The following is a 20,814-nucleotide window of genomic DNA, read 5'->3' on the forward strand; positions in this document are numbered from 1 at the left end:
AAGATTCCCAGTTTCTTCTTTGCCTAGAGTTTCAGATCAAATTCGCCGGTGGTCTGGCCTTGACGGATTTTCGTCTCTACTACAGGGCTGCACATACATTGGTGGTGAATGACTTGGTGCGTGGAGGTTTGGTGGACCCAGCTTTCAGGATGGAAATTGCACTGATATGTTTGGACAACCTCACGGTATTTTATATGGGACGCTTATACTTCAGTCCCTTCTGGAGGAGGCCAGGCTAGTGCTCCAGACCTGGAGGACTGTGTTGCGGTGGACAGATTAGGACCGCAAAGTTATGCTGGAGACACTGCTCTGGACTGGCCGGTGGCTGACTCAGGTGATGCAGCTTGAAAGCTTTAAGGACTAGAATAGAATAGGGGTGTCGGAATTGTGCAATGAGTGGAAAGAAGATAACTTGAAATCCTTTGTCACCCTTCAAACAGAATTCTCTCTTCAAGTCCCAATTCTAATGTTATCACCAGCTTAGACATGCCCCAGTGGGACACTGGGAGGACCTTAGGGCACCCCCGGAATACAAACCCCTGGAGGCACGGCTAAGGGGGGCATTTTGCAGGTGTGTAGAGCCATGGTCAACCATTCGCCCTGTGACCTTTTACATTTGAGAGCCTGATGGGAGGACTGGGTGGGACCCTTGGAAGATGAGGAATGGACTAAAGCCTGTATGGCCCCACAAATTCTGGCAATCTCTGCTTGACTGCACCTGATTCAAAAAAAAAATTTTAAACAGCACTTATTTTACACCCAGACAGCAATGGAAGGCAAACATAATCACTAATCCCACCTACATCAGGTGTCAGGACAGCACAGGGGATTTCTTTCATATGATGTGGGGATGCCCTCCTATCCAGCAATATTGACTTGCCATCTTCTGAGCTCTCTATGATGTTTTGAGTCAATGGATCGGGGTCTTGCCTAAAAATGCATTACTGGTGGTCCTGGAAGATTTAGGGAGACCCAGAGAAGAATGAATCCTGGTGGGTATAGGGACAATATTGACAAAGAGAGACATTGCTAAATACTGGAAGAGACTGACGACCTCCTGGCTACGAGAATGGAGAGCTGGTATGGACTGTCATGCAAAGCTGGAGGAACCTACCTTCATCATGAGGAGAAGCCCAAAGAAACATTCCAGGTTGTGGGGCAAATGGTGGTTCTGTTATGGACTCAAAGGGATTTGTAAGTAGTAGGGGGCGTGAGCTCGGAAGTCTACAGTGACTGTCAAGGATCCTTCATGCAGGTTTCCTTGCATGGACCAGAGAATGATGTGTTTTTGGTTCTGTTTGTGAAGAATAACACAGACACCCACACACCACCACCCTCCTCCCTTGTTGTCCTTTGTGCCCATGATGTATATTCAAGTCTTAAAGGCAAAATTGTTACCTTTGTACCAGAAGTACATCAATAAGATCGTCAAGGATTTAAAAAGCAAAGATCATTAGGAATGTATATGCAAGGCATAATTGGTACCTTTGTATCAGAAGTACGTCAATAAGATCGTCAAGGATTTAAAAAGCAAAGCTCATCAGGAAGGTTTTGCATTTTATCACAAAGGATATCAGGGTCTTTGCTATACTTACTTTTGAATGATCCCCACAGTGTTTAAACAATGATTTAACCTTGTAATGCTCCTGAGCTGGTAATGACATTTTTAGAAAGAAACAAGGGATTTCATTGTACCAAATGCATATATAGTCTTTATTATTACTATTATTATTATTATTATTATTTTTGTTGTTGTTGTTGTTATTGTTATTCTTCTCCTTGTTATTTTTATGTGGGCTTGTATACGCAAGAGGTGTTCTCTTCCTGGACTAAAAGAGGCTAAAAAAGCAGAACTATACGAACAGCCAAGTCTTCAGGTGTTTCGTAAGGAGCAGGAAACAAGAGATTTGTTGCATAAATAATGAAAGAGAGTTCCAGTTAGGGGCCGGAGAAGACCAGGATGGCTTACCAATCTAGAATGAACTATGTGAGGAATGGAAGCCAGGTTGAAATTCTCAGAAAGCAGGGGGTGTGACAGATGATAGAATATAACTTTCCTATTCAGATAGGATGGGCCTGAATTGTGAACTGCTTTGTGTGCAAAACACAAGGTTTGGAATAGGGCCCGTTTATGAATAGGAAGCCAGTGGGGTTTCTGAAAGGTGAAAGGGATGTGGGTATGAGCAAAAAGGTGAAGTATATTGAACCATCTCAGGGTTTGACTCACCTAAGGTTTGTGTAATAGGTGAGCGGGGTGTTGGTATCTAGTGCATTCCCATGGTTCTGCCATGGGGTAATAATGGCTTGAACAGTAGTTATGAGTACTGTTGGACTTGGCCCTCTCTGCAGAGTCACCCTGAAAATGTTTGCCATTCCCCCTTCTGTTTTGCTAAATTTGATTTTGTTGGTCTAGGTGCACTTTACCTCTGCGAATAAGTGCTAATGTGCTTGTGCTCTCTTCTTTAAACATGGTCAAATTGGCTTTCACAAGTGGCATATTTAATTTACTTGTAGGTCCCTCATGAGGTTGTATACCATATACCACAGGCCAGTAAATTAAATGCTACTAGTGGGCCTGCAGCACTTATTGTGCCAACCACTAAAGTAGCTTCTTAAAACATGTTTCAGGCCTGCCATTGCAGCCTTTACGCAGTGTTAAATGTTAAATTTGACTTGGCAAAATAAACCTCTTGCAAGGCCTAAAACACCCTTTCTTTTTTATTTCAGATAGGTCACCCCCTAAGGTAGGCTCTAAATAGTCCAGAGGGTAGGGAGCAGTGTATTTAAAAAGTTGGACATGTACTTTTAAGTTTTAGATATCCTCGTAGTGAAAAACTTCCAGATTAGTTTTTCGCTACCATGAGGCCTACCTATGATAACAGTAGGTTATCTTATAACATTTAACAGGTGGTAACATTTGTTTGGGAGCAGGTAGAGATGTCATGTTTAGTGTGTAAGGAATTGTAATTCAAAATCCTCTCTGTTAGACTTGGCATCCTTGGCGTGGTCTCCCCTAACTTTTTGCCTCTGTTTCCCAGGTTGTTGATGTGTACTGTACTCTACCTCTACCACTACTATCCAGAGCTAAAGTGCAAGTGGTCCTATGTAAAATGTATGTGTATTTGGCTTTCCATGATTGGCATATTTGATTTACTAGTAAGTCCCTAGTACAGTGCGCTAGAGGTGCTCAGGGCCTGTAAATCAAATGCTACCAGTGGGCCTGCAGCACTGGTTGTGCCACCCACATTAGCAGCCTGGCAAACATGGCTCAGACCTGCCACTGCCTCTGTGTGCAGTTTTGAACTGCCAATTCAACTTCGCAAGTGTACCCACTTGCCAGGCCTAAACCTTCCCTTTTTATATATATAAGGCACCCCTAAGGTAGGCCCTAGGTAGCCCCGTAGGCAGGGTGCAGTGTATGTGAAAGGTGGGACATATACTTATATGTTTTACATGTCCTAACAGTAAAATACTGCCAAATTCGGTTTTCTATGTTGCAACGCCTATCTGTCTCTTAGGTTAACATGGGGGCTGCCTTTAAATATTATTAAAGTGCTGATTCCCTTTTGGAGCAGATAGAAATATGGAGTGTAGGGTCTCTGAACTCACAATTTAAAAAGACATCTTTTAGTAAAGTTTGTTTTTAGATTGTGTGGTTGAAAATGCCACTTTTAGAAAGTAGGCATTTTCTTGCGCAGACCTGTTTGTGGATTCCCTGTCTGGGTCAGTTTGACAGTTGGGCAGTTTGTACCTCTCTCTAGACAGTGACACAAAGGGAGCTGGGGTGTAGCCTGCATATCCTGATGAGCCATCTGTGCTAGGAGGGATGGGAGGAGTGGTCACTCACACCTGAAAGGACTGTGCCTGCCCTCACACAATGCAGTCTCCAACCCCCAGGTGTGTGTCTGGGGCCAGGCCTGGGCCTACTTCAAAGGCAGAAAGGGGTATAAGAAGGGCACCCAAAACCCTTGAGAATGAGATCACGTCTGAAATCAAGAGGAACCTCTGCCAAGGAAAAGTGCTAAGGAGAAGTGCTGCCCCTGCCTGTGACTGTGCTTTGCTGGGCTATCCTGCAGTTACTCCTCCTGCCTGTGAAAGGGGACAAAGACTGGACTTTATTGTGCATTCCTGCTTGAGAAGAATCTCTAAGGGTTTGAACTGAGCTTGCCTCCTGTTGTTGAAGTCTCAGGGCCATCAAAGACTTCCCCTGCCAGCACCTGGACTCTCTGCTGAGACTCCTGCCCTGGCAAGTGGTGCCCTGTCCAGTTCCTGGGCCCTTGAAAGGTGAAGTTGGCAAACAAGAACTGAAAATCCATACACAGACTGCCGTGCGGGGAAATTTTCGATGCACCTTTCGTGACGCGGCTGATAAACGATGCGCCGCCGGTTTTGTGATACCGTGCAACCGAATTTTTAATGCAACATGGCTGGGTGCAGAAAATCAACGCAAAGCCTGCCCGGACCCAAGGTGCCTGTCCAGAGAGAGACATCGCTCTCTTGAGGGAGAGAAGAAACGACACACGCCGACCCGACCAGAGGAGGAATGATGCACAGTCTTGCTTGCGAGTGAGAAATCGATGCATCGCCGGGCTTTTTCAATGCACACTTGCCCGTGCAGCTTTATTTTGACGCTACCCAGGTACTTTTGTGAAATAACAGCATTCTCACTGTTTTGTAAGGATTGAGACTCTTATTCTTTGAAAATTCATAACTTGACTTGTGTATGTTGGATATTTGTCATTTTGGTTTTGTTTTGTTTAGAAAAATGTTTCCTATTTTTCCAAACCTGTGTTGTGTCATTTTGTAGTGTTTTCACTGAGTTACTGTGTGTGTTGGTACAAGTACTTTACACAGTGCTTCTTAAGTTAAGCCTGCCTGCTCGTGCCAAGCTATCAAGGGGGTGAGTATAGGTTAACTGAGGGTGATTCTCCTTTACCCTGACTAGAGTGAGGGTCCTTGCTTGGACAGGGGGTAACCTGACTGCCAACCAAAGACCCTATTTCTAACACTCGCTAATTGAAAAGTTGGATTTTAAGTCACACTTTTGAAAATGCCACTTTTTGAAAGTTGGCATTTTCTTGTCCTAACCATTTGGTGCCTGTGTCCTTGGTCACATGATTAGGTGTAGTTGAAAGTTGACCTTTGTGTATTCCTCCCCGACAGCTACACAATAGTGGGACTGAGTGTTGACAGGATGGGCCATCCAAGCAGGAAGAGGAGAGCAGAGGTGTGCAAAGCACTACTTGCCCTTCAGATGCCCAGCATCAACTTGCTGCCTATGGCCTGCCCTGTGCCCTCAGAGCACTACCTTAATGCCTGAGACCTGCTTCCTTCTTGAACCCAAGACTTCCAAGTGACTCCAAGCCCAAGGACTAGTTGACTGGCCTCCTGATCAGTGTGATTGAGTCCTGACCAACCAAGTGGTGCCCTTCCAGTCCTGGACCATTGGAAGTGGTGCTCAAGGTGCCCAGATAGCCCACATCTAAAACATGGGACGAAAAAGTGTTCTGAGAACCAAGAGGAGATTATGACCTACCTGCTTCCTAATCTGCATGAGTTGCATTGCTGATTGGCCTGCCTTTGCAGCAGCTCCCGGTACCTTCTTCTCTGAAACATCCTTCTTCTAATGATCAGCAGCTCCTCACCGAAGGCGATATCTGGCCTCGTGGAACCCTTACCGGCTTGAGATTTTCAACTTTCAAAAAAGATACTAAGGTCCTGATTTAGAAAATGGCGATGGGTTACTCTGTCACAGCGGTGACGGATATCCCATCCGCTGATATCTAAATACCATTATGTCCTGTGGGATTTAGATTTCGGTGGACGGGATATTCGTCACGGTTGTGACAGAGAAACCCGTCCGCAAATATCTAAATTAGATCATAAGTCCAAATAAAGAAATCTCACTGCAACTTCGTCCAGTGCCTCCCCCACGATGATGCCTCCTTCTCGGACTCCACTGGCTACATTGCTCCGCTGAACTGTACCTTCTCAGACCTTTTTTCTCAAATAATTCTTCTAGGTCCAAAGGTAAACGGAGCCCAGGCCCAATCCACTTCATGTATCTGAACCATGCCCCATGGCGGCCAGCCATGACTTTCGACTCTGCCCCTGTCTTTCCAGACTAGATGACCTTCGTTTGCACTTTGATATTTCAGCTGCTATTTTTCACTTTTAACTTTAAAAATTCACAGCTCCGGTTCTACTGATCAGAGTTTTGTTGTGGTGCTGTCAAGCAATGTAGTAAAATGCACTCTTATTTTGCTAAATTGTTATTGTGTTTTCACTTTATTCTTGTTTAAGTGCTGCATAAATAAGCCTGACTGCTACTGTGCCAAGCTATGAGAGGGTTAAGCACGGCTTAATTTAGTGACTTTATGTGGTTCACCCTGGCAAGGACTGTGGCTGTTGCTTGAGAAGGGCACACACACACCCTCAACCAACTACCCAATTTCTCACAAGTACCATTATAGGATGCCAGATAAAAACCTTCTGAATGGTTTGCCCCCTGAATATTGAAACCACAATATCAATAGGATAGAATATTGAGGACAGGATATTAAAAATAAAATATCAATAAATAATGCCATATATATGTATTTAAGCTGTACAAATATCTTCAAGGTGCATAGATGTGGAATTAGGAATAGTAAATCTTTACTTCCCTTTATGCAGTGCTTTAAATGGGCCGGTACTCACAGGTACTGAGTACCGGCACTTCTTATTTTTTCCACTCTGAGTACCGGCACTTCTCTGCTGCCAAGGAGAGTACCGGTACTCATGAACGGTAGGCTCATTAGCTGCTAGTGCTGGTGAGCACTAGGCTGTCAGAGTTGAACCCGCCTCTGACAGCTAAGGTGCTTCTGTAGCCCTAAACTGACCCCCGCTGAGCTATTCAGCAGGCATTAAGTACCTAATGTCCGGGTATTCACCATCACGCTGTGTTTGACAGAACAGGGTCCATTCAGGCCCTGTGCTGTCAATCACATTTACACTATCGTATGCATTTGTGCAAACACAGGAATAGCGGCAGCCCAGCTGAAAGTGACAACTAAGAAAGCCATGGGAGGAAAGCAGTTTACAATGGCATTTAATCCCACCTGAGTCTTTTGAACGAGGGTCTGCTTATGTATGTGTGTTTGCCTGCTTGTATGTGCGTGTTTTTGTGTGAGAGAAAAGCGAATGAAAGAGGGAGAGAATCGGAAGACTTTAAGGAGTACTGTGTGGAATGCTTTGTGTGTGCATGTCTGCTTGTTTCTTTCCTTGTGTGCACGTTCAAGAATATATAATATTTAGCAAAACAACAGCAAATAACAGTATGGTATTAAGAAGCTCCAAATATTACAAAACAAAAGAAATGTTAAAATATCACTGTGTTTAGCTTTCGTTTTGTGTAACGAGTTACCTTGTTTTGTTTATTTAAATACATTTCTCATGGGCCTTTGGGATGTGCTGCAACTGGTATATAAGTCATAAAGTACCCTCATGTCTTGCTCTAAGCCCCGCCCCTAGCCCCACCCACCACACTACTAGTTCATGCTACTGAGTACCGGCACTTATTTTTTCCCATTTAAAGCACTGCCTATATGTACTTACCTTCAGTATTATGCCCCCGATATTCTTCGACCACAGCATTGTTGGTATCAATATTGAGTAGTACAGTCCTTCCAAAGTTTTTTTAATGTGACAAAGCAGGTGAATGACCTCATACCTAAATACTTTCGCTCCCTAGATTGCCCCAGAAAACACTGGTCTAACCTGGAATTAAGTACATTAAGACACGCTAGTTCTTAAGGTTAACTTCCACTGCCGACCTTTCCTGCACTTAAGGCCCACTTTTCAGCCAGTTCTCCCATAATGTGCAAGTGCAAATGGGATATGCAGTCTACCATTTGTCATCCCTAAGGTTGTCTGTGTTCTCCTATGAAGGCTTCTGCAATCCCTCCCCATGAAGTCGGCTAGACACTGCTTCAAATCGCTAAGAATAGTCAAACTCCCTTGCACCTAACCCTCACTCCTCCACCCTCTGAAGAATCTCTTGAGAGGTAGTTGAAGGTCTTGGTTTATTTGGATTTTTAGCCTTTAACTCTCTAACGACCTTATGGACATGTACAAAGAAAGCAGGCTCCCATGAATATTCCCACATTTCATAACCCCTCCAAGGCAGCAAGGTTTGTAAATGACCATGTATTATGTTAGAACCAAGAAGGGATTCTATCTCATATTCGGATGACCCATCTACCATGGTGGGAAGAAGATGACTTTCTGCAACTGTGCCAGCAGTTTCACATGAGATGTGCATCACTGTCAGGATTTGCCACTTATCAGGTAATTGTTGATTACCAACTTTAGAATCCCGAATGGACCCTTTACATTCTTTTGGTGTATGTGCTTGGTAATGGCAATAACTTGGTATCCAGCCAAACCCTATTCCATGTCATGCACTAAGGCTTTGCTTACATGTGGTGCCTGCTGATTTTTAATAGGCTGGTCTAGCTGCTACTGGATGTTGTTACATTGATTGTCTGATGGTCTGAATGTGATGCAAGAGATACAGAAGGAACTTTATAAAGCACAATACTGTGAGGTAGCATAAGGGATAGAAAACAAAAGTACACTAAAAAGGTGAAGTTCCCATAGACTTATGCAAGGAAGTATTACAGTCAAATTCTGCAAAATAAATCCATGTACTCCATTCAGAAGGATGGCCCATTAATAAAATCATGGACACCAATACGTGGTCTGATTTAGTTTGTCTGTCTGCCTATCGATATGCAGATGGCCCCCCACTCAAATGTGGAGCAAATGGTAGGTTCCCTGAAAGTCTGATTTGGTGAACATCTTGGTTGCTTTAATGTGATTCAACAGAAGTGAAATGATGGTTGGAGGCTACCAGTTCCAGATGGTGATGTTCCCCTAATCAGTACATGGTCTGTATTCACCAGGTGCCTTTGATATGAAGAATGCAGGTGTTCTAGTGGGATGCTGTGAATGTCAGATAATCCCTTGTCTTGTTTCTCTTCTGTATTCTGTGAGAATTCCATCCTCCTTTATAGTTAAAGTGTATATTCTTTAGTACAGAATAGCAGCTCCTGGAAATAAGTCAATTGCACAACCATGCTCACAATGCACAGACAGTGTATCTCCCCCTTCTTACTAAATACATTAGAAAAATGATTAAAGGCTGCTGGCATGGCATCTTTCTCCATTGCTGTTTTTCTTAAAGGACTACGGCCGACTCCTGGAGAGTAGCATTAAATGCTAAATGCATCATGGTTTGTCTACTGTCCTTCATTGCTTTCAAGTAACATTCCTTCTGCCAATATGTCAAAGAAAAAGTAGTTGACAGGGAGCTCCAAGGTATCACTGTGTTGTGGAGTATACCCAGGAGATTACTAAAATGAGTGTAAAAATCTGGGGTGTCAGTAGTGCCAAACTGGACCATTTCCAAATGGCCGGTCTCTATGATCATAACTAAGGGTTCAGAGCCCCATTTCACTAATCCGTAGGTTAGCTGTGTTCCATCAGTACACTGTGGGCCTCATTACGGGTTTGGCGGAAGGGATTATTCCATCACAAACATGACGGATATCCCGTCCGCCGTATTACAAGTTCCATAGGACAAAATGGAACTTGTAATTCGGCGGGAGGGTTATCCGTCACATTTGTGACAGAGTAATCCCCTCCGCTAAACTCGTAATGAGACCCTTTATTTGTTCAGTCTTCTGCTTACTGAGGATGGATATATTATGTTCCTCTTTAAAGTTCAATCCACAAAGTACCCAGAGTCCCCTGAATCCAATCTATCCTCTTCACAGGACCATGTGATATCAGCGTTGTTACTTGTAGTTAAAAGTGAGCTTTACACATGGTAAATGCGGAAGAAGTAGAGTGGCTCACAAACTCTGCAAACCCACCATGTCCTTTGTAGGTGCTGTGCCATTTGTTGGGTTTCATTTTGTGAAATAAGATCATTGTGGGTTGTAGTAGGTCGATTAACCACCAAAGCTAAAGCACCCTTTTTCTGCATATGGAAATACTTGGTATATTTTTATGAACCTTCCTAGAGTTCAAATAGGTCCTGTTAAGGAAAATGAAATGGATATATTTCAATCCGGCAATAAGTGACACGTGGAGGTATGCCAGGCATTGAGTCCATTTGCTATCCTTTATTTCCCAGATCAGACTCTCATTTGTCTCTGTGTCACCATGTATATTCCTGTACTAGTCCAAGAATACTTTATACAGCCTTTTGATTAACCCTCTGCCATCTCCCATATTATTTAATGAGTATATCAGTTCATGGGACTATGGTCCTGCTTCCCAGAGCTTGTTTATTGCCATTATTAATACTTAATATGGTAATAAATGTCCCTGTGGAATGTCCCCTTCTCCACCAGTGTTTTCAAAGGTAACTGTGGTGCCCTTTCTAAACAGGTCTCCTATTGTGATCCGTGCCACCTCCCATTGGGCCAGACCTAAAACCCCCTCTTTGCTTAGGTATGTAGCTAGTGGAAACTCTGGATCATAGCATTTCATATGTTGTGTGATTCGCAGCCCCCCCCATCTGTATGCCCCAGCCCCCAAAAGGCATCCCAGGGCCTCTTGCAGAAAGCAGACCCTGTGGTGCAGGGGCATGGGAGAGAAATTGGTTGTATGGTAACTTCTCCTGATTTTTGAATATCAGCATTCCTGTCTCCGTCAGGTGGTATTTGGAGAATCACTGGGCTGCCCACAGCAATCGGACATCTACGTAATACAGTTTGAAGTCCAGCACTCCAAACCCACCTTGTTCCGTCAACGCTTCCACTCCTCTAAAGCTGCCCTGCACCCACCCACACTCCATATAAAGTCACTCAGGATCACATTCTGTTCTTTGAAGATATTCTCGGGCAAATATTTTGTTGGAGATTTGTAAAGTAGTAAACAAGACAAGGTATCATCATCATTTTGGCCCTATCATAGTCAATGGCAATGTTTTCCAGAGCGTGACCGGAATCCTTAGGGCGACCACTAGTGGTCCATAAGGTCCTGTTTAACAGAGAAACTTCCTAATGGTAAACCTTTACCCACAGGTAGAAAAAGGTTGCCTGCTTCCACCCAGGAGGGATAAAAGCACTCTAAAACTGAGAGACAATAATATCGCACAGAAAGATAATGTGAAAGGAAGAAATGGACTAATTTGGACTGGAATTTTACTGAACTCTCAGAAGGGATGATTAACTCTTAACAGTTGACCAAAACAATAATGTTAACGAAACTGGTTAGCAGTGTGACCTTTAACTTTTGTTTGCTTCAATGTATGTGTTTTTTCTGTCTGTTGCATATCTTCTATGTTGATTTTTTGCAAATAGATGATATAGAAGATTGTGTTTTTTATGCACAGTTCAACTAATTCATGCTACACCTATTCAATTTATGGTTGACCAAGTGATCTTTTTTCTTGATGTTATTTACTGAACCTTACTTTTGGCAACTATTTAAGAACTGTACCTTTTCATTTTTCCGACACTTTGGGGGTCATTCCAACCCTGGCGGTCAATGACCGCCGGGTTGGAGGACCGCGGAAGCACCGCCGACAGGCCGGCGGTGCTCCCAAGGGCATTCCGACCGCGGCGGTAAAGCCGCGGTCGGACTGGCAACACTGGCGGTCTCCCGCCAGTGTACCGCCGCCCTTTGGAATCCTCCAAGGCGGCGCAGCTAGCTGCGCCGCCGAGGGGATTCCGACCCCCCCTACCGCCATCCAGTTCCCGGCGGTCCGCCCGCCGGGAACCGGATGGCGGTAAGGGGGGTCGCGGGGCCCCTGGGGGCCCCTGCAGTGCCCATGCCACTGGCATGGGCACTGCAGGGGCCCCCGTAAGAGGGCCCCTACAAGTATTTCACTGTCTGCTTGGCAGACAGTGAAATACGCGACGGGTGCAACAGCACCCGTCGCACCTTCCCACTCCGCTGGCTCGATTACGAGCCGGCATCCTCGTGGGAAGGGAGTTTTTCCCTGGGCTGGCGGGCGGTCTTTTGGCGACCGCCCGCCAGCCCAGGGAAAAACTTAGAATACCCTCCGCTGTCTTTCGACCGCGGAGCGGTATTTTGGAGGGGGGAAGTCTGGCGGGCGGCCTCCGCCGCCCGCCAGACTCAGAATGACCCCCTTTATCTCTCCCGCCACCCACTTCCACACAATAAAGGTCCCTGCTGTGACTGGAAACAGGCATGATTTTGCCCACTTAACACTCAGTGCAGACACCTCTTTGAAGTTCTTATGGGACTGAGTAATCTATGTTAGATCTGCACTCGTTCCTTGGATCCTTTTAGCCAATGCAATGCCTCACTTATGCTCCCTCAATTTGGTTGGCCTATTTATGAGATGTAAAATACATCAGCTTGGCTACAGCTCCATTTTGATTTCCTTTTGAATTCAGTAGTTTACAGACTATTTCCCCCGTTTCCTGTCTTGTCTAGATGGAACCTCCACAAGCACCCAATTAGAAAACAGAAGAAATACTGATCCTTAATAATTGGTTTTATTCTGCTAACCAGCTCATTTTACATGTTAAAGTTTGAACTATCTTCCTATGCATTAGTATTGATCGATGCAAGTTACCGATCAATATATTTAGTGTTGGCAAGGTTTTACTAACCTGATCTGTATGCATGAATTCAGGGTCTCCTGGCCTTGGATAGTTACATTTCATTTGTCATGGCTCTGATACCCACTGAGTATCGACAAGGGAGTTTTTCCTGGGAAGAGATGGATACCGTCTAATTGAAGGCTCCTGGGACATAGATAAGATTGCTCCATAGCCACTGAAATTTCCACCAAGATAGCCTCAAACATCTCAGAGCTACATATTGGGATTGGGGGGGGGTGGTAAACATGATTCTGTCAACACATCAACAGACGTTGTGCCCTGCACAGGAGTACCAGTTGTTTAGGACAATAACTCCTAATTGACCTCTGTTTCAATTGAGAGAGACTTTTGGGGTAATCTTCGTGCTTTCAAATTCACTGAGACGCTCTCCCTTACAGTGCCCTCCTGATCCCTCTTCTACAGTTCCTTCTCAACGTAGAGCAATAAAAATAAAATGCAGTGTAGTCCCCAAAATATATGTATGTTTTTAGAGCAGGACTACAGACACAGAAAGTTTTATGAGCACACAGACCAAACAGGTTCCAAATAAAACTGGTTCTGGCTCTAGTCCTTCTGTCCCTGCCTGACGCACTACAACAGTTATATTTAATGCACTTTCCATTGCACTGCTTTCGGCACCTCAGTAGTGCTTAATGTGAGCCGATGGTTTTCGGCACTTAATTTTGAGGACTAGCACTTATTTTTCTGCCTCAAACATTTATTGCAAGCAAAAGACTCATATGGGAAAGATAGAGGGAGAGAAAAACGATAAAGCTTTATTAATGGATAAGGCAGAAAGCTGCAAGGGTGAGCTAAAGGGACAGGGGGTGGCTGTAAATGGATTAAAGAGGCCCGAGATGCAGTGGCGGGGTGTATCGTTTGAAAGTGGTGGGGCGTAAAAGTAATTTGTGACGTCCACCTAGAGAGCAAAGCAAGTGACACCAACTGAGCCAATAGGGTGTCTGGCTTCTCGGAATGACATTGTCTCCACATTCACCAGGCAGGCAAATGAATGCTCATATGACCTACACAGCAGCGGCTCGCTGGGGTTACAGGGGCCGGGCAGGGTGGCACGTGGGGGAGGTGGGGGGGGGGGGTAAAGAATAAATAAACTTACCTCTGCGCCGCTTCTTGCCGCATCGCTTCTCTCTTCCATCCTGCGGGTAGGCACAGGCTCCCAGCCTGCCCTGTGCCAATCCTGATGCTGCTCAGAGCAGCATCAGGATTGGCTGGGAGCCCCCAGCCAGGGATCTCCAAGGCAGACTGGGAGACTGTGCAGGCTCTCTCCAGCCCAGCAACTCAGTTGCAGGGCTGGAGAGAGCCCACTGCGCATGCAAGCCTGCGACGGCCGGCCAAACATACTCACTGCTCGTCACCCCATGGCCCTACCCCTTTCACAAGGAAGGGACAATAAACAGTTTATTGTCCCTTCCTTGTGAAAGGTTTGCAACATCTGCTGCTGGGGGGGGGGGTGACACTCCTCCGCCCAAACGGTGGAGCCGCCACTGCTGAGATTGTCTCCGGATTTACGCTGCCTCAGTACGCACATTTAATTGCAGCAGTCACTTGTTGCAGAGGAAAGCTTTGGGTACCCGCACGTTTTTATTTGAAAACTAGGCACTGCACCTTAGTGTTGGTTAAAGGCCCTATGGCCAACAACAGCCTTCCAGCTTCGGTCTGCCCTTGTCAAGGCTCAGTTTCACGGCGTCTCTGTACAGTGAGTGGACAGTCAGCAGAGCCTCTATAGAAGCGTCATATAAACAAACCACTAAAGTAATCCTCTGCATATCCCAGTAAGGCGCCATGCTCGTTGCTGCGTCCCTTTATGAAAATGTCCTCTATCAAAAGTAGGTGATAAAGACCATGTTTTGGTTCGTGTGTATTTATTTATTGTACATTTGTTGGCATGTGGAAATGTTCCACCTAATGTTTTAAAGGATTGCAAATAGTGAATATGAAGCCTAAAAAAAACTATCAGTCTCCTAAATATGCAACACAGTGTTAATGTTTGAGGTTGTAAAGCACCTAAATAATGCTCTTAGGATTTCAGAAGATGAAATAACTGATCTTTTTTCTTTCAGATATCGTACAAATATCTGATAATAGCTCTTGGAATCAAGCTGCAGTTCGAGAAGGTAATAGCTTCAAACCATTTCATTTCACTTCCCAGCTTGCACCGTACATGCATGCTTTGTGCTTTCCATGGCCTCAAATTGTGGTCTGAACAGAGGTCCGACTGTCTTCTGTTAGAAAAAGCACAAAGATTAGATTAGTATGTGTTTAAAGCCTGAGTTATAGTTTCTTTATGATACTTCTACCTAATATTACAACAAGACCTAGGGTGGTAGGGAAGTCTTCTCTGTAGGCACACTGCATCAGCAGGAGAATAATTCAGTTGTCATTGAGTCTTTTTAGGTCGAGCCTGCAGGCAGCACACATGCACTGCTGGTTGGCGTCGATCTCTTGTATCTTAAAAAAAAACCTCTAAAAGTGGGCTTCTAGCCTACCCATTACTCACCATTGGTTGGCTCTATGTTCACTCTCGTGTCCTTGCTTCTCATTGGTCAGAGAGCAGTGAATCATTTTTTATTATCTCGATCATTTATTATTTTACTATAAACCACTTTTTGTTATCTGGTTATTGATTATGGTAAACCTTTATAAATAAAGAGTCGTGACTGACACCTATGAAGTGGAAGCCTAGAAAATTAGATTACAGAGTTGCAAAAACTGTTTGCACGTTTGGACCACCAGTAGATGAAAGAATGTATGATCAATTCATGTTAGGATCTAGTGATGAGAAAGAGAGGAGTTAATGATGGTCCAACGTGGGGAAGTGATTGGAGTGGCAAAGTGAGTAGGGAACACTACGTGCGTGAGTTTGTTTGCTGGATTAATCAATTAGTGGAATAGAGATGTATCGAGGTTTTATGGAAATGATCAGAAGTGAAAATTGTCAGGTGTGACCTGAAGAACAAATTGGTTTGTTTATGTTATAGCTATGCACATCTGTTGCTCCTTGCCTGGTCTAAAGACTGGAGACTGTCTAGGACTGACAGCAGACTGTAGGATCCGTGGAATAAAACGCTCTTTGGCCAAATGTGTAGGACATCAGGTCAGGCAAAACGTACATAACAGAAAGAAGAACATACAATATTGGAATTAGTTGAAGCGTGTGAAATAATGCTGAAAGTGAATAAACAGGATAAAGTTAGTGTCACCATTTGCATGTAAAAAGTAAGGAGTCAATTTCTTCTCATTCACTTTATTAAGTTAAACATAGTGTTGGCAGCACCCCAGAGCTCGAGTCATTCACCCCATGTGAAATAAATGCATTCATCCAAACAACCTAGGGGCTCAACCTTCAGTGAAGATTCTTTTGAGAAGAGAAAGGAAGATTGCCGGGGTATTGTGCTTCCTTTGTTGACCAACCTCCATAAACCTTCAGTTTTACTCTTTTTTTTTGAAGCTGCAACCTTTACTTGTGGACAAGGTTGTGAGGATATGTTCTCCCTGCTCATTAACAGCCCTCGACTGGCTGGCTTGCTCTTGTTTGAACCAAACACACCCTTAGTCTCCACCCATCCTCCTATCTTTCTATTTTGGAAAGGGTGAGCAAGCTCTCTAACATGAATTAGTCCCATCCTCACCAGATGACCCTTAATAAGTAGGTCACGGTCCCACCCCTTAAATGAGGTGAATGTGAACCCTTTGTTTTTGGTGACTGCTTCTCTGTTTCTTCTGCCCCTTACGTTCTACCCAAGAGACCACCTGCTGAGCACAGGTAATGAGTCATAAGAGTGTGATGATAGGTCATGTGGTTGTGTTAAAGGTAAGACTGGCTACAAGGTCAGTGACAAATCTACACAGACATTCCTAATACCCATCCAAAGTGACACAGGCTACATGCTTCTTACAGCTTTTCCTAGGGCAGTACCTGAACTCACATGTCAGTGACAAAAACTGATGCAATGCAAAATATACAGTCTCTGCAGCACAGCCCAGGGCAATGGACTTTAGGGTCAGGCTAATTTTCTTAAATTAAGACATCTGTAGCTGATTGGGCGCTACACATGTAGAGGCAACCAACCGTAATATGACCGATCTCTAACAAGCACCCTAAATAATGACCCTGTTTCATCTTAATTTACCCAGAATGCACGGCCCTACCCATCACTTAAACGGTCATGTCTTACCAACGAGGACTTGTTGAGTGTTTTTTTCTCATGTATTGCTTCCCCAGTGACTGAAGATGTGCAATTATAATCAGTAGGCATAATACATATAATTATTAGGCACTTCTGAAGAGGTCTTTCCCGTAACTGAGATTAATTCTGAATTTGCTGCTGGAAACACAGGTGGGCAGGTGCTGAAGCCATTTGACATGAATCTGGTCTGGTTTTGGCCTATTGTTCCAATCCCTCATAACCCGTTATAAGCACAATACAAAATATAAAGTGTATCTTTCAGGCACACTTACCTTCTTTCTGTATCTTTGTTCAGCACTGCCATGTTTTCTGCTTGGTACACAAAAATTAGGTCGCTCTTGTAGCATTCTGTATTCTATCCTTTTGATCACAGAGCCTGAAGCCTTTTACATGTTGATTTCTGTTGACTTGTGCTAAAGAACATGATTTTGATATTCTCCGTCACAATCTTGAATTGCTAGTCATATCCTCCAAAGTCCATTTTCTTATTTATTTACCTGTGGGCACTCGTCAGGTATTCTGGACCAATTTTCTACAAAGTCTCATTGCTACCTGCTTCTCTTTTGCAATGTAGATAGTTGCCCCCTACCCCATTGCACTAAAAGGCACAAACTAGATTGATCCTTTTGCATGTCCCGAAATTCCCACCTACTGTCTTCTGTAAGAATCCAACAAATGCCTGGCTTTGACTTGTAAATTACCAGGACTAGGCTTAAGTAACATGTCAGCAGCAGTGGAGCTCTTCAACCCCATCTCAGATGTTACTCCTTTTATTCACTGAGAACCTTCTAGTCAAATTAAATCCTGATGTTTTTGATGCTGGTCCCAAAATGTTCTAGCCCGAGACTTATTCCACTAAATCAGCCTTTAATGGTTTAAATAAAATCATTGTTGACTGTTCTTAGTAGAATTTGAAGGTGAGGATTGCCAATACTTTCTACTGTGGCCCACCAAAAAATATTTTATAAATGTTAAATGGAGCATGGCTGTGCCTGACGCATCTTATTCATCCTGAAATTTGGGACACATGTGTCCAAGGCCAACTGTAGACTTGTTTGGTTTGTACTAGCTAGCAGCGTGCTATTCAATAATTTTTTTGCCCCAACTGTGGTTCGCCCTTAAAGCCTTCCACGCCTGGGTGAGGAATTCTAACATTAGCCTCTCTGCTTCTGTTCAATGGCTAAGGCCTTCCCATTTCTCAAATATTTCAGTGCTTGGTTAAAGTTCCTACTCTCAGGTAGAAACTTCACGCCTTCTATAGCAAGTGCATTCTGTGTGTGTGGGGCAACTTACAGAGACATCTCAAGTTCACTAGGGCACAAATAAATACACATGCTTTACAGGTTTCACGTTTCGCCCAATAAAAATCAATCCCTGAAAAGGAAATTAACCCGAGTCCATATCAGGGATATGTTGAAATAATCAGACTACTTGTGTGCCATTGGTTGATATTCCTTCACCATAACTTCTCCAAAGCAGCCTACATTATGGCTGAATTCACGCGAACGGATATAGTTCATCTGAGGTGAGGGGGCTCTGTGGGGGGGAAGAGTGGCCTTAGAAAAGTGGATTGAAAATATGAACACAAACTAATTATAGCATGTGCTGTCCTTACAACACTCTGTCCTATTTTAAGCATTTTTGTGGACTGTGGTAAGTTGGAATGGGCTTATCTTTGACCCGCATGTAAGTAGATGCTGCCAATAGTTATCGGTTAAGTTTAATGAAGTAGTGGTGTATTCATATTGCGGTTGCTAGATTTCCCTTCACCTTATTACACTACACTTTAGTGCTGCAAGCTATTTATCATTTCTTCCCTAATTACCTTAAAATTCAACATTTTATGGATAAAACAGCGCCTGTAATTTGGTATTGCTGGGTGTCGCAACCAACCTGCTTTCTATCTCAGATATTGTAAATATTTAAATGAGAACACCGGGCTTCATGTCTCCTTGTAATCTATGCTTATGCATGGAAGGCAGGTGCGAGTTCTGCATAGTTATATATGTGTTGTTCCATTGTGATAAAAATTGAATTAATACTAAATAAAAAATTCAGCTACGTCTTTTCTCTTTGAGATCTTATTTCCTGTGTGTTGGCAGCTTACAATTTATAAGAACTATTACTCAAAAGGCGTTTTATGGGGGATATTAGGAATTTTGCTTGTACTACTGATGTTGATATTTTTTCTTTTTTAGGAAAATAGGGAAGAGAGGGATATTTTTTGCTTTTTTGCCTTACTTGACTTCGCCTCCAGTGTTTGTACTATCTTCATTAAAAATTCCACATGAATAAACCTGTTCAAAGTTATCGGCTTGAGAAGGAATTGATGAATTCATAGGAGCTGTAGATTTTGTATTTTTATTCTTTAGAAGTGGACACGTTTGTATACATTATACATTTATTATAATTCTCCATGGTCCTAGGACTCATCTTTCCCTTTAGTACTCAACAGTATTGCAATTGTATGTGTATTCTTCTGTCTGCCATTAGTTGGTGACATTAATATATTTGTCGACATCTCCAAAATATGTCAGAATGTAATAAAGCTTTTCACAAATGACAAAACAACACCCAGTATTCTATTTAGATTCCTAAATGCTGCTGACAGCAGTACATAGTCTTCGTAACTTAAATAATGAAGCAGTAGAGCGAATTGGCTCTAATTCCATGTAATTACTTGAAATGCTTGGGATACTATTAAAAAGATACATTGAAGCCTTTACTGGACCAGGTTTTTCAACAGCTGATACTTTAATATTTTCAATGTCCGGAAGCGTGTAATCCAAAGGTATCCGAAACGTAGGGTTAAAAAGTTCTACATTTTCAACAGGTATTCCATCTTTGGCTTTCTGTCAAAGTATTTGCTAGACCTACTTTCTTTGACGTTTCCATCAGTGTTATTTATTAAGATATACTTTATGACTTAAGATTGGAAAGAAAGGAGGAATTGTCGGCAAAGAACCAATTAATAGAGATTTATGTCTTGAAGTAATTACCTGTTATGGCAAGTATCTTCTCTTTGGTACCATTGTCATTTTACGTAATTTTCAAACTGCCATTTTGAAAACTATTTTTCTGTGTTACTAAAAGAGAAATAATCAATGTTACCTCTTAAGATCAACACCCACATCCTCTAGTTGCTAAGCACATATAACAGCTTTTGTCTAGCCTTATAATAAAACAATCCTAATATGGTACCTTTTCAATATATTTATTTAATGAAAGACTACAACAATAATAAGAATGTTTCCAACATGGGCTCAACTCCACTCTCTACCCGGAGCAGCAAGCTGCACCACCGCCTTCGCCTTTCCGTGTGCCACTCTGTCCGCTCGCCATTCGGCTAATAAAAACATAAATTGCTGGCAATTTCTGTCAGTTCCACTGGGTTCGCACCAGTGCAATTTCACAGTAGCATGATGAATACCAACCTGCCCCTGTTACTGCTTCCCCAGGACGAGGGGCAAGTTAGCTCCAAATCGGGTTAATCTGGCAGCACCAGCCTACTAGAATATAGAGGACGTGCAATATCCTCCAACTCGGTGTCTGTGGAAGCATCTTCACAAGCGTCTTACAAAACATCTTGAAGAGTAGTTTCCAAAGTATTCCTTTTTCTTCTGACAGTCCAACTCTTCTCCACACCACCCTCAATATGTGCCTCACAGCTCAGAGCGCCCAGAGCAACAAAACACGGTTGGCTCAATTTGCACCTTAGCCATGCTGATACTGGTGTACATGTGTCGAGCACCTCAGCGAGTCAACTTTTGCTGGACGAGATAGAAAACACAATTGCAAACTCACATCAAATCTTAAATCTCCGCCAGCCACCCAGGCAGCGGAGTCCAGCACAGCGCGGAAAAAAGGGGATTGAGAAGACAGTGGCGGGAGCGGAGGGCACCAGTGTGTTAGCTGGTCCCGCTTACTCAGCTGAAGAGCAATACACACAACCAACATAACCACATTACAGCATGAGGATG

General features: G+C 43.5%; 1 protein-coding gene across 2 annotated transcripts in view; it reads left to right on the top strand.

The window, feature by feature from the left end:
• Positions 1–20,814, top strand: part of SQOR (sulfide quinone oxidoreductase) — a 169,486-nt gene that overhangs the window by 125,214 nt on the left and 23,458 nt on the right. For both annotated transcript variants that reach the window (XM_069222530.1, XM_069222529.1), the window contains exon 4: positions 14,708–14,761. In XM_069222530.1, the coding sequence (XP_069078631.1) occupies positions 14,708–14,761 (54 nt within the window). The remainder of the gene's footprint in view (positions 1–14,707; positions 14,762–20,814) is intronic.

This window comes from Pleurodeles waltl, chromosome 3_1 (genome assembly GCF_031143425.1).
Source record: "Pleurodeles waltl isolate 20211129_DDA chromosome 3_1, aPleWal1.hap1.20221129, whole genome shotgun sequence".
NCBI lineage: Eukaryota > Metazoa > Chordata > Amphibia > Caudata > Salamandridae > Pleurodeles > Pleurodeles waltl.